The sequence below is a fragment of the Amblyraja radiata genome, chromosome 38 (assembly GCF_010909765.2).
Source record: "Amblyraja radiata isolate CabotCenter1 chromosome 38, sAmbRad1.1.pri, whole genome shotgun sequence".
Lineage (NCBI taxonomy): Eukaryota > Metazoa > Chordata > Chondrichthyes > Rajiformes > Rajidae > Amblyraja > Amblyraja radiata.
This window is the reverse complement of record NC_045993.1, coordinates 10,338,508-10,356,198: the sequence shown is the minus strand read 5'-3', so window position 1 is coordinate 10,356,198 and position 17,691 is coordinate 10,338,508. Positions and strand designations below refer to the sequence as shown.

The window sequence follows — 17,691 nt, the reverse complement described above, 5'->3', positions numbered from 1 at the left end:
AGCTGGAGTAACTTAGCAGGACAGGCAGCATCTCTGGAGAGAAGGAATGGGTGATGAGTCTGACCCGCTGAGTTACTCAGCACTTTGTGCCCATCTTTGGTATAAACTAGCATCTGCAGTTTGAAGTCTGTCAGAAGAAGGGTCCCAACTAGAAACATCACCCATCCTGTATCTCCAGAATGCTGCCTGACCCACAGAGTTACTCCAGTTACTCCAGCACTTTGTGTCTACCTTTGGCATAAACCAGCATCTGCAGTTCCTTCCTGTACAGGTCCAATTCTTTGTTTCCAAACTCCACCTCTATGCATGTTCTCCAGATATGTTGCCTGACCTGTTGAGTTACTCCAGCATTTTGTATCTAACATTGGTATTTAAATCATTATCTACAGTTCGACACTTCAACTATCCATGTTTACCAGAGATGCTGCCTGACCCGCCGAGTTACTCCAGCACTTTGTGTCTTTTCCATTGACAGTTCCCTAACGAGAGAGAAAGAAAGAAAAAGAGAGAAAGAAAGAAAAAGTGAGAAAAAAGAGAGAAAAAGAGAGAGAGAGAAAAAGAGAGAGGGAGAGAAAGAGAGGGAGAGAAAGAGAGAAAGGGAGAGACACGAGTTAGAGTCTATACATACTCTCTCGAGAGTGTCGCCACCCACGCTATTTACGCTCGCTTGTCGTCTACTCTTCTCTCATCCCTCGACCCTCGCTCCCTCTCGTTTCCCCTCCTCTCCCTCCCTCCGTTTCTCTCGCCCTCTCTCTCTCAGCCTCTCTCTCTCCCCCCTCTCTCTCTCCCTCTCTCTCTCCCCCCTCCCCTCGCTCTTCCCCTCTCCTCCCCCCTCCCCCTCCTCCTCCTCTCTCTCTCCCTCCCTCGCCCTCCCTCTCTCTCTCTTCTCTCTCTCTCGCTCTCCCTTTCCCCCTCTCTCTCTCCCCTCTCTCTTCCCCTCTCTCTCCCTCTCTCTCCCCCCTCTCCCGCTCTCTCTCTCTCTCTGCCTCTCTCCCTCCCTCTCGCCCTCCCTCTCTCCCCTCCCCCTTCTCCCCCCCTCTCGCTCCTCCCCCCTCCCCCGCTCGCGTCTCCCTCCCTCCCCTCTCTCCGCTCCCCGCCCCCGCGCTCGCGCTGTCCCCCCCTTTCCCCCCGCCCCTCCCTCCCTCCCCCGCGCTCCGCCCCCGCCCGCTGCGCGCGTGCCCGCGCGCCCCCCAGCCCCCCCTCGCTCTGAAACGAAAGAGATAGAGAGGGAGAGAGAGATGGGAGAGAGAGAGAGTGTCTCTTTAGGACCCTGAGCTCCCCGGCAGGACGCCCTTGAGAAGCTCACCAAATAAGGGAAGCGCCCGGTTGAAAGCAAAAGGGGGGGTTGCGTGGCGATTAACATTCATGCAGGAATCAGCGTAGGTTTGTATGTGTGAGCGCACAGGGGTGTGTGCAGAGCCCAGCCCAGCCCAGAGAGAGCGAGGGGGGAGAGAGAAAGAGTAAAAGTAAAAGAAAAAGCGAGCCCAGAGAGCGTGTGTCCCCGCTTGTCCCGGCTCTGCCGCCCTCCTTGTCTCCAGCTCCAGCTCCAGCTCCACGGGACAATGTCCAGCAAAGACGGCGCACTCCAGGAGAAGTACAAGCTGGTGGTCGTGGGAGGCGGAGGGGTGGGCAAAAGTGCCCTCACCATCCAGTTCATCCAGGTAAAAAGAAACAAAAAACAACTTGCGAGGCGAGAGGAGAGAGAATTGCGGGGGGGGGGCGGAAAAAAAACAAACAACAAAAAACTTCTGAGAAAGTTTGGAGAAAGTTTTCCCAAACTTTTTCTCCTGGGACTTGGCGGCCGGAGTGAAGTTTCACGGGTCTGTCTCTGTCTCTCGGGCTGCGGGGACACTTTAAAAACAGCCTTCCTTTCCAAGAAAAATATTTGTAATAAGTAAGGCATCGCCTCTAGATGTTAGTTGTGTGCGGTTGTTGTAGCTGTGTTGTGTAAGAGTGTCTTTAAATTTACTTTGAAGAGGCCTTTCCTAGGTCGGGCAGTTCTGAAGAACTTTTTTTTTAAAAATCTAAACGTTTTTTTAAAAAATCCACTCGTTCAAAAGACATTTTTCTTATACGATGTAATGGGGTAATGTAATTTGAAAACTGGAGGCATGTGTTGAGTTGTGTTTTGGGTGGACTGCTACTGTTGCTTTTATTGTTGAGAGTGTGGATGTGGGGTTTAAAGGTGATAATATTCTTAGGCAGAGTGTCTGGGTGAAGTGTTGAGGGTACCTTAACCATATGTGGCTGGTGCATCCTTCCATGTGACCGTGGGGAGAAGGTTGAGCCATTAGTCAGAGGCCTGGCCAACAGAAACAAAATGTTGGAAGCACTCAGCAGGTCGGGCAGCATCTGTGGGGAGGGGAAAGAGTTTCTGTGACCCCCCACCGGCACCAGAATCGAGTGGCTTTTGGAATTTCTGTTTTAGTTTCGGGTTTTCAGCGTTTTGCTCTGAAATGTGAAACATAGAAAATAGGTGCCGGAGTAGGCCATTCGGCCCTTTTGTGCCAGCACCGCCATTCAATATGACCATCCAGAATCAGTACCATGTGTTGTTATATACTCTTGCTCCATTTCATACCCCCGTGGTCTAGTTTAGGTCATTGTTGACGTATACCGAGGTATTGCCGTCTGAAGGAGAGTCTCGACCCGAAATGTCACCCATTCCTTCCCTCCAGAGATGCTGCCTGTCCCGCTGAGTTACTCCAGCTTTTTTGTGTCTATCTTCAGTTGTAAACCAGCGTCTTCAGTTCCCTTCCTGCAGCGAAAAGATTTCTTGTTGTGCCCTCTCCAGTCAGCGTGAAGATCGCACTTGATTCTACGGGACGGGCAGCATCTCTGGAGAGAAGGAATCGGTGAAGTTTCGGGTTGAGACCCTTCTTTTGCACAAACAACAGACAGAAGAAGGGTCTCGACCCGAAACGTCACCTCCTCCTTTTCTCCAGAGATGTTGCCTGTCCTTGCTGAGTTACTCCAGCGATTTGTGTCTACCTTCGGTGTAAACCAGCATCTGCAGTTCCTCCCTACGCTTGCCTGATCACAATGTCCACGGTGTACAGATACAGGATGAAGGGAATAACATTTGGTTCAAGATAAAGTCCAATCAAAGATAGTTGGGAGGTCGATAGAAACATATAAAATTATAAAAGAACTGGACAAGCTAGATGCAGGAAAAATGTTCCCAATGTTGGGCGAGTCCAGAGCCAGGGTCCACAGTCTTAGAATAAAGGGAAGGCCATTTAAGACTGAGGTGAGAAAAAACTTTTTCACCCAGAGAGTTGTGAATTTGTGGAATTCCCTGCCACAGAGGGCAGTGGAGGCCAAGTCACTGGATGGATTTAAGAGAGAGTTAGATAGAGCTCTAGGGGCTAGTGGAATCGAGGGATATGGGGAGAAGGCAGGCACGGGTTATTGATAGGGAACGATCACAATGAATGGCGGTGCTGGCTCGAATGGCCTCCTCCTGCACCTATTTTCTATGTTCTATGTTTCTATGTCTCCACTGTGGCCAGGGCTGTATGTTAGTTCTTGATAGGATGGTTCAGTTGCCTGATTACAGCTGGGAAGAAACTGTCCCTGAATCTGGAGGTGTGCGTTTTCAAACTTCTGTACCTCTTGCCCGATGGGGGAGAGCAGAAGAGGGAGTGACCGACTGTAATGCATCTTACAGTACATACCCGATTGCCTTTATATTTCTTTGTGGCCTAGTTCCTTCGGTTTTTCCTATTGAAATCCGACAGTGCCCTCCATAATTGTTGAGACAAAGACCCATCATTTATTTATTTGCCTCTGTACTCCACAATTAGAAATTTGTAATAGAGAAAAAAATCACATGGTTAAAGTGCACATTGTCAGATTTTAATAAAGGCCATTTTTTATACATTTTGGTTTCACCATGTAGAAATTACAGCAGTTTTTATACATAGTCCCCCCATTTCAGGGCACCATAATGTTTGGGACACAGCAATGTCATGTAAATGAAAGTAGTCATGTTTAGTATTTTGTTGCATATCCTTTGCATGCAATGACTGCTTGAAGTCTGCGATTCATGGACATCACCAGTTGCTGGGTGTCTTCTCTGGTGATGCTCTGCCAGGCCTGTATTGCAGCCATCTTTAGCGAATGCTTGTTTTGGGGGCTAGTCCCCTTCAGTTTTCTCTTCAGTATATAAAAGGCATGCTCAATTGGGTTCAGATCGGGTGATTGACTTGGCCACTCAAGAAATGACGAGCTTTGAAAAACTCCTTTGTTGCTTTAGCAGTATGTTTGGGATCATTGTCTTGCTGTAGAATGAACCGCCGGCCAATGTGTTTTGAGTCATTTGTTTGAACTTGAGCAGATAGGATGTGTCTATACACTTCAGAATTCATTATGCTACTACCATCAGCAGTTGTATCATCAATGAAGATAAGTGAGCCAGTACCTTCAGCAGCCATACATGCCCAGGCCATAACACCCCCACCTCCGTGTTTCATAGATGAGGTGGTATGCTTTGGATCTTGGGCAGTTGCTTCTCTCCTCCATACTTTGCTCTTGCCATCACTCTAAGTTAATCTTCATCTCATCTGTCCACAAGACCTTTTTCCAGAACTGTGGTTGCTCTTTTAAGTATTTCTTGGCAAACTGTAACCTGGCCATCCTATTTTTGCGGCTAACCAGTGGTTTGCATCTTGTAGTGTAGCCTCTGTATTTCTGTTCATGAAGTCTTCTGCGGACAGTGGTCATTGACAAATCTACACCTGACTCCTGAAGCAAGTTTCTGATCTGTCAGACAGGTGTTTGGGGATATTTCTTTATTATAGAGAGAATTCTTCTGTCATCAGCTGTGGAGGTCTTCCTTGGCCTGCCAGTCCCTTTGCGATTAGTAAGCTCACCAGTGCTCTTTCTTCTTAATGATGTTCCAAACAGTTGATTTTGGTAAGCCTAAGGTTTGGCTGATGTCCCTAACAGTTTTATTCTTGTTCCTCAGTCTCATAATGGCTTCTTTGACTTTCATTGGCACAACCTTGGTCCTCATGTTGATAAACAGCAATAAAAGTTTCCAAAGGTGATGGAAAGACTAGAGGAAAGACTAGGTGCTGGGAGCTCTCTTATACCTGCATTAAGTAGACAATTAAACACACCTGAGCAATTACAAACACCAGCCATGTGTCCCAAACATTATGGTGCCCTGAAATGGGGGGATTATGTATAAACACTGCTGTAATTTCTACATGGTGAAACCAAAATGTATAAAAATGGCCTTTAGTAAAATCTGACAATGTGCACTTTAACCACATGTGATTTTTTTTCTATTACAAATCTCAAATTGTGGAGTACAGAGACAAATAAATAAATGATGGGTCTTTGTCCCAAACATTATGGAGGGCACTGTATGTGATTGTCCTTTTGGATTTGGGCATTGGTAGGAGGACTATCCTTTGTTGCCCACTCCTTGTTGAGTCTGAAAGTTAACTTCCACCATGTACGGTGGTGTTTATACTAGTCAACGTGCTTCTAACTGGCGCAGCGGGTAGAGCTGCTGCCTCACCACGCCAGATACCCGGGTTCACCCTGACCTCGGCTGCTGTCTGTGTGCAGTTTGCACGTTCTCCCTGTGACCTGCGTGGGTTTTCTCCGGGTGCTCCGGTTTACTCCCACACTCAAAAGACGTGCAGGTTTGTAGGTTCACAAAATTGCTGGAGAAACTCAGCGGGTGCAGCAGCATCTATGGAGCGAAGGAAATCCTTCGCTCCATAGATGCTGCTGCACCCGCTGAGTTTCTCCAGCAATTTTGTGTACCTTCGATCTTCCAGCATCTGCAGTTCCTTCTTGAACAGGTTTGTAGGTTAATTGGCTTCTGTAAAAATTGGAAATTGGCCCTCGCTTGTGTGTGTGTGGGATAGTGCTAGTGTGCGGGGATCGCTGGTCGGCGCAGAATCGCTGGGCCGAAGGGCCTGTTTCCGCGCTGTATTCTCTAAACTATTCCAAAGACGTGCAGGTTTAATTGGCTTCTGTAAATTGCCCCCTGCGTGGAGGAAGTGAAAGTGGGATAATGTGGGCTTAAAGTGGGCTTAAAGATAGCGGAGTCGGGATATGGGGAGAAGGCAGGAACGGGGTACTGATTGGGGATGATCAGCCATGATCACATTGAATGGCGGTGCTGGCTCGAAGGGCCGAATGGCCTACTCCTGCACCTATTGTCTATTGTCTAACATAGAACTAGTGAACGAGTAATTGATAGTCAGCATGGCCTCGGTGGGCCGAATGGCCTGTCTGCATGCCGCATCTCTAAACTAAAGTAAAAGTGTTATTGGGGAGTGGAGTTCCAAGTTTGGACTTGTGGCGTCAAAGCAAGGAAACGGTCCCTTCGTCACAACCTGTCCATGCTAGCCCAGTCGATGATGAAAGATATGTGACTTGGAGGGGACTCTTCAGGTAGTCCTGATCCCATGCCCCTCCTGCCCATTCCTCTTTGATGGTAAAAGTTACTTTACTTTAGAGATACAGTGCGGAAACAGGCCCTTCGGCCCACCGAGTCCACACCGACCAACGATCCCCAGACACGTACACTATCCTACACACACACACACACTTGGGACAATTTACAATTTTTACCAAACCCAGTTAACCTTCAACCCTGCACGCCTTCGGAGTGTGGGAGGAAACCTGAGCACCTGGAGGAATCCCACGCAGTCACACTGGGGGACCGTACAAACTCCATACAGACAGCACCCGAGATCAGGTTCGAACCCCGGCCTCTGCCGCTATAAAAAGTCACCTCGAGATTCCAGCATCTGATGATCATAAGTGATAGGAGCAGATTTAGGCCATTCGGCCCATCATGCCTACTCTGCCATTCAATCATGGCTGATCTAGCTCCCCCTTCCTAACCCCATTCTCCTGCCTTCTCCCCATAACCCCTGACACCCGCACTAATCAAGACTCTATCTATCTCTGTCTTAAAAATATCCATTGACTTGGCCTCCACAGCCTTCTGTGGTAATGAATTCTACAGATTCACCACCCTCTGATTAAAGAAATTCCTCCTCATCTCCTCCCTAAAGGAACGTCCTCTGGTCCTAGACTCTCCCACTAGTGGAAACATCCTCTTCACATCCACTCTATCCAGGCCTTTCATTATTCAGTTAGTTTCTATGAGGTCCCCCCCCCCCCCCCCCCCATCATTCTTCTAAACTCCAGCGAGTGCAGATAGGCCCAGTGCCGTCAAACGCTCATTATATGTTGACCCACTCATTCCTGTGACCATTCTCGTTAACCTCCTCTGGGCCCTCTCCAGCGCCAGCACATCCTTCCTCGGATACGGGGCCTTGTGCCACCGTTAAACGATGCCTTCCAAGAGGGGAGTCTTGGGAGTCCTGGGTAGGGGCAGTGCTCGGGGGGGGGGGGGTGTGTGGACTGGGTCAGGCAGGACCCCAAATCTTCTCACTGTACTTCGATGCCGGTGACAATAATGAATGAACCAAACTGAAGTAAGGTGACCCGAAACAAGATCGGGGATGTTCAGCGGCATCTGAGCCTCGACGGCCATGTTTAAATACGAGCCATTGTGCAACGTTTCCGAAGCCTTCCGAGCTCCTCGAAACGCTGCGACTCTACCGCAGAAGCCTGTGGTAAAGCCCTCTTGGAGTCGTGGAGTCATACAGTGTGGAGACAGGCCCTTCGGCCCAGCTTGCCCACATTGGCCAACCTGTCCCAGCTACACTAGTCCCACCTGCCGGCGTTTGGCCCAATCCTGTCCTATCCATGTAGACACAAAATGCTGGAGCAACTCAGCGGGGGAGGCAGCATCTCTGCAGAGAAGGAATGGGCGACGTTTCAGATCGAGACCCTTCTTCAGACTATCTATGTACCAGTCCAACTGTGTCTTAAATGTTGCGATTGTCCCTGCCTCAACTACCTCCTCGCTACCAGTTTGTTCCACACACCCACCGCTGTGTGTGTCTCTCTCTGTATCTCTCTGTGTGTCTCTCTCTGTCTCTCTCTCTGTGTGTCTCTCTATGTCTCTCTCTATGTCTCTCTCTGTGTGTATCTCTGTGTCTCTCTCTCTCTCTGTCTCTCTCTCTGTGTCTCTCTCTCTGTGTCTCTCTCTCTGTGTCTCTCTCTCTGTGTCTCTCTCTCTGTGTCTCTCTGTGTGTGTCTCTGTGTCTCTCTCTCTGTGTCTCTCTCTCTGTGTCTCTCTCTGTGTGTCTCTCTCTCTGTGTCTCTGTGTCTCTCTGTGTCTCTCTCTGTGTCTCTCTCTGTGTGTGTCTCTGTGTCTCTCTCTGTCTCTCTCTGTGTCTCTCTCTGTGTCTCTCTCTGTGTCTCTCTCTCTGTGTCTGTATAAATGTGTAAAAAGTTACCCCCTCACATTCCTATTAAACCTTTCCCCCTTCACCTTAAACCTACATCCTCTGATTCCTCGATTTCCCCTCCTGTGGACAAGAGAATGTGTGGTGGTGCATCTACACGATCTATTCCTCATAGAAGAATCAGTCCCCAGCCGCAAACGGCAGCAAGCATTTTTTTTTTTTCTGTGTGTCTCTTTTTTTTTCAAAAACCACTGTGCATTTCCTGTTTTTCTACCTTTTATTTTTCGTGAATGGCAACCGTGCGCTCAGGGTTGGGCCGCGCCTGGTTGTGTGACCCTTGACCTATTCAGGATCTGGGCCTTGCTCTGCGCCCCCCCCCTCGATCGCCCTGTGGCAAGTTTCCAGCACTTGGGTTCGAAAGTCCCACATGGGTGGGAAAGCATTTCATTTTCCTCCCGGCCTATCCTTAACTCGCCAAACGACAAGCCTAAGCACCTTGTTAGAGGAGGAGGGGGGGGGGGAGCGGGTGGGTTCTTGAAGTGTTGTCAAAAGTTGAGGGGGTTGTGTTTGATTGAAGATTGCTCTTTGCATTTGTGCTAACTGCAAACTCACCCAGCACTGCAATTAAGGCTTCTCTCTCCCAGTAGATCTAGAGTTGTTTACAGAATTTGTATTTAAATTCTGCTGTGGCGCAACAGCAGGCTGCAGTCGGTGAGTGAGCGGACAACTATTTAAAGAGCTTATCGGGTAGAAAAAGAAGTGTTTGCGTAATCGATGGGAGGGTTAGACTGCAGAACAAGATCAGAAGGGTCTCGACCCGAAACGTCCCCCATTCCTTCTCTCCGGAGATGCTGCCTGGCCCGCTGAGTTAAGGGCCTGTCCCACTGTACGAGTTCATTCAAGAGTTCTCCCGAGTTTCCCCTGATTCGAACTCGGAGAATTACGGTAATGGCCGCTCGTAGGTACTCGGGGCTCTCGTGGACATTTTTCAACATGTTGAAAATACTTCACGAGCTTACCGCGTTTCCCGAGTACCTGCCGTTAGCGTTACGAGCCGCTTAGAGACGTCCCGAGCTCCGACGTACCCGCTACGTACATTCGACGTGCTTACCATGAGTTTGAACTCGGGAGAGCTCTTTGGTAATCTCGTATAGTGAGACAGGACCTTTACTCCAGCATCTTGTGTCCAAGATCAGGCTGCAATCTAATGAGTTGACAACTTTAGACAGATACGAACTGCTGGAGTAACTCAGCGGGGCAGGCAGCATCTCTGGAGAGAAGGAACGGGTGACGTTTCGGGTCGAGACTCTTCCTCAAACTTGATTAAACTAGTGTAGAGATACAAGGTGGAAAATGGCCCTTCGGCCCACCGAGTCTGTGCCGACCAGCGATCACCCGTACACTAGCACTATCTTACACACACTTGGGGACAAGTTAAGGTCCTGTCCCACTGTATGAGGTAATTCAAGAGCTCTCCCGAGTTTAAAAAATCAAACTCGTGGTAAGTACGTAGAATGTACGTAGCAGCTACATCGGAGCTCGTGCATGTCCCGTAGCGGCTCGTAACGCTAACGACAGGTACTCGGGAAACGCGGTAAACTCGTGACGTTTTTTCAACACTGTGAAAAATGTCCACGAGAGCCCCGACTACCTACGAACGGCTATTTCCGTAATTCTCCGAGTTCGAATCAGGGGAAACTCGGGAGAACTCTTGAATTAGCTCGTACAGTGGGAGGTTACAATTTTACAGAAGCCAATTAACCTAGAAACCTGCACGCTTTTGGAATGTGGGAGGAAACCAGAGCACCCGGAGAAAACCCACATGGTCACACATGGAGAACGTACAAACTCCGTATAGACAGCGGCCGTGGTCAGGATCGAATCCCGATCTCGGGCGCTGTGAGGCAGCAGCTCTACCCGCTGCACCACCGTGCCGCCCCTGGAGAACGTGAATAGATGATGCTTCGGGTTGTTAACCTTCAAACGTTACCGATCCACGTTCTCCAGAGGTGCTGCTTGATCTGCTGAGTTACTCCAGCACTTTGTGTCTTTTTTTGTAAACCTGCATATGCAGTTTCTTGTGTCTACACTCATTCTCTTGCGACTGATTGATGGGGGAGAAAGCTGGAAATGAGGATAGGCTGGGTTGCTTTTTAGTTTAGTTTAGAGATACAGCGCGGAAACAGGTCCTTTGGCCCACCGAGTCTGCGCCGACCAGCGATCCCCGCACATTAACACCACCCCCCACACGCACAGACAATTTACACATACACCAAGCCAATTAACCTACAAACTTGGTAGTGTGGTAGTCTTTGGAGTGTGGGAGGAAACCGAAGATCTTGGAGAAAACCCACCCGGTCACGGGGAGAACGTGCAAACTCCGTACAGACAGCACCCGTAGTCAGGATCGAACCTGGGTCTCTAGCGCTGTAAGGCCGCAACTCTACCTTGTTTTGCTTATTGAACATAGAACGTTGACAAGTTCAGACACAAAGTGCCGGAGTTACTCAGCGGGTCAGGCAGCATCTTTGGAGAATAGGGAGAGGTGACGTTTTGAGTCTGAGTTTACAGAGAGAGAGAGAGAGAGAGAGATTAGAGGCACACAGCCAAGAAACAGGCCCTTCGGCCCAACTTGCCCATGTCGATCAACGTGCCCTATCTACACTGGTCCCACCTGCCTGCATTTGGACCATACCCCTCTAAACCTGTCCTATCCATGTACCTGTCGTTGTTGTTATAGTACCTGCCTCAACTACCTGTTCTGGCACCTCTGTCTATATACACACCACTCTTTGTGTGAAAAAGCTGCCCCTTGGGTTACATAGAAACATAGAAAATAGGTGCAGGAGGAGGATATTCGGCCCTTCGAGCCAGCACCGCCATTCATTGTGATCATGGCTGATCATCCCCAATCAATAACCCGTGTGCCTGCCTTCTCCCCATATCCCTTGATTCCACTAGCACATAGAGCTCTATCTAACTCGCTCTTAAATCCATCCAGTGACTTGGCCTCCACTGCCCTCTGTGGCTGGGAATTCCACAAATTCACAACTCTCTGGGTGAAAACGTTTTTTCTCACCTCAGTCTTAAATGGCCTCCCCTTTATTCTAAGACTGTGGCCCCTGGTTCTGGACTCGCCCAACATTGGGAACATTTTTCCTGCATCTAGCTTGTCCAGTCCTTTTATAGTTTTATATGTTTCTAATTAGGGTTCCTAATTAAATCTTTCCCCTCTCCCGTTAAACTGTCCTCTGCTTCTTGATTCCCCTCTCCTGGCTAAAAGAACCTGTGCTTTGACCCTGCCTATTCCCGTCATTATTTAATACTCTGCTATAAGGTCACCCCTCATCCTCCTGCGCTCCAAGGACCAAAGTCCCGGCCTGCTCAACCTCAGGCCTTCGAGTCCTGGCAACATCTTTGTAAATCTTCGCTCCACTCTTTCCAGCTTGACAACATCCTTTATACAAGGGGGGGGGGGGGGGTGACCAAAACTGAAGATAATACTCCTAATGTGGCCTCACCAACGTCTAGTACAACTGTATATAACATCCCAGTTCCTTCCTACACATCCCAACCACCTCTTGCTTTATCTCCAGAAATGCTGCCTGACCCACTGAGTTACTCCAGCGCTTTGAGTCTATCTGTACTCGATACCCTGACTGATGAAGGCCAATGTACAGAAAGCCTTCATGATAGCAGAGTCAGGGGATATGGGGGAGAAGGCAGGAACGGGGTACTGATTAGGGATGATCAGCCATGATCACATTGAATGGCGGTGCTGGCTCGAAGGGCCGAATGGCCTACTCCTGCACCTATTGTCTATTGTCTCTGACCATCTGAGCTACCTTCCCAGCTGTTATCAGGCAACTGAACCATCCTGCCACAACCAGAGAGCAGTCCTGAACTACTATCTACCTCATTAGTGACCCTCGGACTATCTTTGATCAGACTTTGATCAGATCATTGCTGGCTTTACCTTGCACTGAATGTTATACCCTTATCATGTATCTGTACACTGTGAACGGCTCGATTGTAATCATGTATTGTCTTTCCGCTGACTGGTTAGCACGCAACAAAAGCTGTTCACTGTACCTCGGTACACGTGACAATATACTCAACTGTAATCTGTACCTGTGATGCCACTTTTCGGGAAGTGATGCTACTTTCAGGGAATTGCAATTTAATTGAACTTTGCTACAATCCGAATTGAGTTTAAGGTGTGGCACGTCAGATAACGTTCCAGAAACCAACACTCTCTGTGTTTAAACAAAACTTGTCTGACACATATCCGTTAAACTTTGACCCTTTTACCTTGAGGTTTTGCCCTCCATTCAGAGAGTCGTAGAGTGATACGGTATGGAAACAGGCCCTTCGGCCCAACTTGCCCACCCTGGCCAACATGTCCCAGTTGCACTAGTCCCACCTGCCTGCGCTTGGCCCCTATCCCTCCAAACCTGTCCCATCCATGTACCTGTCTAATTGCTTCTTAAACGTTGGGATAGTCCCTGCCTCAACTACCTCCTCTGGCAGCTTGTTCCATACATCCACCACCCTTTGTGTGAAAAAGTTACCCCTCAGATGCCTATTAAATCTTTTCCCCTTCACCTTGAACCTATGTCTTCTGGTCCTCGATTCCCCTACTCTGGGCAAGAGACTGTGTGCATCTACCCGATCTATTCCTCTCATGATTTTACACACCTCTATAAGATCACCCCTCATCCTCCCTCCTGCGTTCCAAGGAATAGAGACCCAGCCTACTCAACCTCTCCCTAAAGCTCACACCCTCAAGTCCTGGCAACATCCTCGTAAATAAATCAGTCTTTGAGATTTCCACCCTGAGGAAAAAGGCTCAGGCTGTCTACCCTATCTATGCCTCCCAACAACTTAAATCCATTCACCCATAGATTGCTCTGTTTGCCTGGAAGATTTTGTTTTCATTCAGGGATGTCTCCATGTTATAATTCTCTGTTGCGATCAAATTCTGCAGAGTGGTGCCGGCTTGATGGGCTGAATGGTCTTTTTTTTAAAAGTAGTAAATATTCTTTGGGCTTTGAGGTCAGGGGATATGGGGAGAAGGCAGGAACGGGGTACTGATTGGGAATGATCAGCCCTGATCACATTGAATGGCGGTGCTGGCTCGAAGGGCTGAATGGCCAACTCCTGCACCTATTGTCTATTGCCTATTGATTGCCTCAACTCAGCACACCATCCTTGCTCAGTGCCAGGAGTTGCTGCCTCACAACGCCAGAGACCCCGGGTCCGATCCCGACTACGAGCGCTGTCTGTGCACAGTTTGCTGGTTTAGTTTAGAGATACAGCGCGGAAACAGACCCCCATCGAGCCCGTGCCGACCAGCGATCACCCCATACACTAGCACTATCCTGCACACACCAGGGACAATTTACAATTTTTACCGGAGCCAATTAACCTACAAACTGCACGTCTTTGAAGTGGGGGCGGAGACCTGGTTCTTGGTCCTCCAAAATATTCCACATGGAATTTAAACTGGAGGTGGTAAAGGGCTCACGGAGAAAACCCACTCGGTCAGGGGGAGAACGTGCAAACTCCGTACAGACAGCACCCGTTGTCAGGATTAAACTTGGGTTCTCGGCCCGTCTCCTTTCAACCAAAAGGTGGGGGGGGGGGGGGAGTTGCTTACTCATTGTGGGATCTTGCTGTGCGTGCATGGTGGGGGGGTTTTTGGTTGCTTGCACAGTTTAAGCGTTTCAGACATTCATCTGCTTGCTCTGTTCCCCAGGGCATCGCGAGGCGGTGATAAGATAATGTACAAATGCAACATTCCTAAGGATGCGATTCCAGTCAGTGGGGGGGGGTTGGTTAAACAGCGCAGTGATCGCCGGGTGCCAATGGCCAGAGATGAACCCTGGGGTTGGGGTGGGGGATGAGTGTGGCATAGCGGTTACATTCCCAATCTCATCATAGTTTAGTTAATGATAGACACAAAATGCTGGTCTAACCGGGTGCTCCGGTTTCCTCCCACACTCCAAAGGAATGCAGGTTTATAGGTTATAACTGGCCTCGATAAGATTGTAAACGGTACCAAGCGTGTGTGTGTGTGTGTATGTAGGAAAGTGTTAGTGTGCGGGCATCGCTGGGCGGCGTGGACTCGGTGGGCCGTGGGGCCTGTTTTTCTGCACTGTATCTCTAAACATCCAACTCACGCAAGTGTCCACGGACCCGTTAGATTTAGCTCATGGGGCTAACGGAATCAAGGGAGGTGGGGAGAAAGCAGGAACGGGGTACTGCCGTTGGATGATCAGCCACGATCATATTGCATGGCGGTGCTGACGGTTCGGGTCGAGACCCTTCTTCAGACTCTATAAAAGAGGTGGTGCAGCAAACACCACCGCAGGGGCATTTGGAGATTTATGCAGACGTTGGGCAGGGCAGAAGAATTTTAGCCCGCGGGCAAAGTCTGGAATTAGTTTCTGACGAGCTTAATTGTGGGGAATCGAATGGTGAGGGATTGAAAGAGAAGTTTTGAATCCAGATTTTACTTTACTGCAAGCCTGCTCTTTAGAATGGTATGGAACTTTGTCACAGTCAAATTCATTGTTGTTCTTCTTCTTGCGTATGGCGTGCACAGCCTAAAGTTGTAAAGGGCCTGTCCCACTTGGCCGTCATTAGTACATCACAAAATCTTGCGACGCATTGTGTGGCTGAGCGTCACTCCCTATGTCATCGTGCACCATGCGTGTGTTGTGACCCGTAAATGTCGTCGCATAAATTAGCGCGCAAATGACACCCAAATGGGACAGGCCCTTAAGACGTCTTGTCCTGTTTGATCTTCTGTTTGTGCACGCCAGGTTGATTGCATTTGTCGAAACAGGGTGGACCACGCGAAGGTTTCAATCTCCCACCCCAATTCATTGTTGTGTACAGTTCAGTTCAAGTATCACGATACACAAGCACGTAGATGCATCTTAGATAAGCATCTCAGATACAGTACAAGTATATAGTAGTACTACATTGAGGCAGTGTACAGATTTGGCTCCATTTTCAAGTCCCAGTTGTTGTAAGTGCAGGGTTCCTGACCTGACCATGTAGGCCCGTTGCCATGGCGACGTTGCAGGGTCGGCCTGGCCAAGCGTGGTCGAGGGGCCCTCCGCCGCTGCTCCACCGCTGTAGGCCACGTCCGGTCCACGTGCTCGGCCTCTTGGAGCAGCCGCAGGGCCCACTCCCCCGTTCAGGCCCTGCACTGCCTCCCGTCGCCAGTCTGCTCACCGACCGGCCCTCAAGGATTTGTTTTGGCACAATCCCCAACCCACCCCCCCCACATTCCCGTATTAGGAATACTCTACTCCACTGAGCTGTGTTCTTCCAACATTTCACTGCCCACGTGGGTTTTTAGATCACTGGGGACTGAAGGATCAGACAGGGTAATGGCTTTGGAGATGCAGAGCGGGAACAGGCCCTTCTGCCCCACAGACCAGCGATCGCCCTGTGGACTGACACTATCCTACACGCACTAGGGACAATTTTACCGCAGACAGTTAACCTACAAACCTGCACGTCTTTGGAGTGTGGGAGGAAACCGGAGCACCCGGAGGAAATCCACGCTGGTCACGGGGAGAATGTGCAAACTCCATACAGGCAGCACCCGTAGTCAGGATCGAACCCGGGTCCCTGGCGCTGTAAGGCAGCAACTCTACCGCTGCCCAACCATGACTTGTGGAACAGGCTAAGAGATCATAAGGAACAGAAGCAAGCGGTCTATTTCATTCCAGATTCAGGGACAGTTTCTTCCCATCTGTAATCAGGCAACTGAACCATCCTACTACAACCAGAGAGCGGTCCTGAGCTACTATCTACCTCAGTGGAGACCCCGGGACCATCTTTGATCTGGCTACACCTTGCACGAAACGTTATTCACATAATTCCCTCTATCCTGTATCTGTACACTGTGGATGGCTCTGTTGTAATCATGTATTGTCTTTCCATTGACTGGATAGCACGCAACAAAAGCTTTTCACTGTACCTCGGTACACATGACAATAAACTAAACTCAAACATTTGATTCTACAATCCTGTCTGTCTGAAGAAGGTTCTTGACCCGAAACGTCACATATTCCTTTTCTCCAGAGATGCTGCCTGACCCGCTGAGTTGAGTTACATATTCTGCTGTGCTGCAGCAAGGAAAGGGCCTGTCCTACTTGCCGATTCAGTGTCGCCAAAAGATTTTGAGCATTTCAAAATCCTGCAGCGACAAAAAAAATGTTGCGACACTTGAAAAAACACCGCGCGTCGATACGTCATCACGCCACGTATTTTTCGGTGACCTGATACGTCAGTCAATGATGCCGGCAGACGCCGAAAAAAAATCCACCAAGTGGGACAGGCCCTTATGAATTTCATTGTTCTGTCTGGGATATATGACAATAAAACACCATTGACTCTTGAGTTAAGGGGCTGTCCCACTGCGGCGACCTAATCTGCGAGTTTAGACGAGTTTGCCCTCGGCTCAAACTCGCAGCATGGTCGACACGTGGTCCGAGGAGGTCCTAAGAGGTCACTGGAACTCTCCTTCATGCTCGAGGGAAGTTCCCGAATACTCGCGGCCTCAGCTAGGTCGCGGAAAATGTTTCAGCATGTTGAAAATTTTTCCACGAGGAAAATTTGGTCGGCACGGTTCTTTTTAACTCGTAGTGCAGTGGAGTGGGGTCGCTATTTAGTTACAGGCAGTCGAGGGCAGCCGTAGGCAATCTCCTTCGCTGACTAGGCATTTTAATTGGCTCATTGGAGTTTTCAGGACCAACGAAAACTGAACGGTAGGTTAAATGCCCGCTAAACTTTATTAAACTTCTTAAAAGTGTCTCCACTCCTTCTCCCCTTCTCTCCCCCCTTCTCTCCACTTCTCTCCCCCCCCCCCCCCCCCCCCATCCGCACTCTCTAAAGGACTTACCGTACACTGTGCAGCCGTCTTTTACCCTCCTCTTCATCGTGGGTGTGAATTTCAGACAGCGCTCCCCCGCTTTCCCTGACCCCTGCCTTTGTGGGGGGTGTGTGCGCGCGTGCGAGTGCATGCCCGTGCGCGCGTGCGGTCGATCCAGCTCGAGGTTTTCCAGGCGAGTGCCCTCGAGTTGAAGGTCGACGACACTCTTCTTAACTCACGGATTAGGTGGCCGCAGTGGGACAGCCCCTTTACTCCAGCTTTTTGTGTCTCTAATCCAATCATACAATTTGATTGATCCAACAACATGGCTTCGTGTTAGTTCTACCTGGAAGTTTAGCAACCTTGTGTAGGAAGGAACTGCAGATGCTGGTTTAAATCGAAGATAGAGTCAAAAATCTGGAGTAACTCAGCGGGACAGACAGCATCTCTGGAGAAAAGGAACAGATCATGTTCGGGGTCGGAACCCTCTTCAGCCTGAGAGTCAGG

General features: G+C 49.4%; 1 protein-coding gene across 1 annotated transcript in view; it reads left to right on the top strand.

Moving 5' to 3' along the window:
* Positions 1-1,304: 1,304 nt before the first annotated feature.
* LOC116967088 (ras-related protein R-Ras2-like) overlaps positions 1,305-17,691 on the top strand; it is a 34,835-nt gene continuing 18,448 nt past the window's right edge. The window contains exon 1 of the mRNA XM_033013559.1: positions 1,305-1,661. Within this exon, the coding sequence (XP_032869450.1) occupies positions 1,563-1,661 (99 nt within the window). The 5' untranslated portion in view covers positions 1,305-1,562. The remainder of the gene's footprint in view (positions 1,662-17,691) is intronic.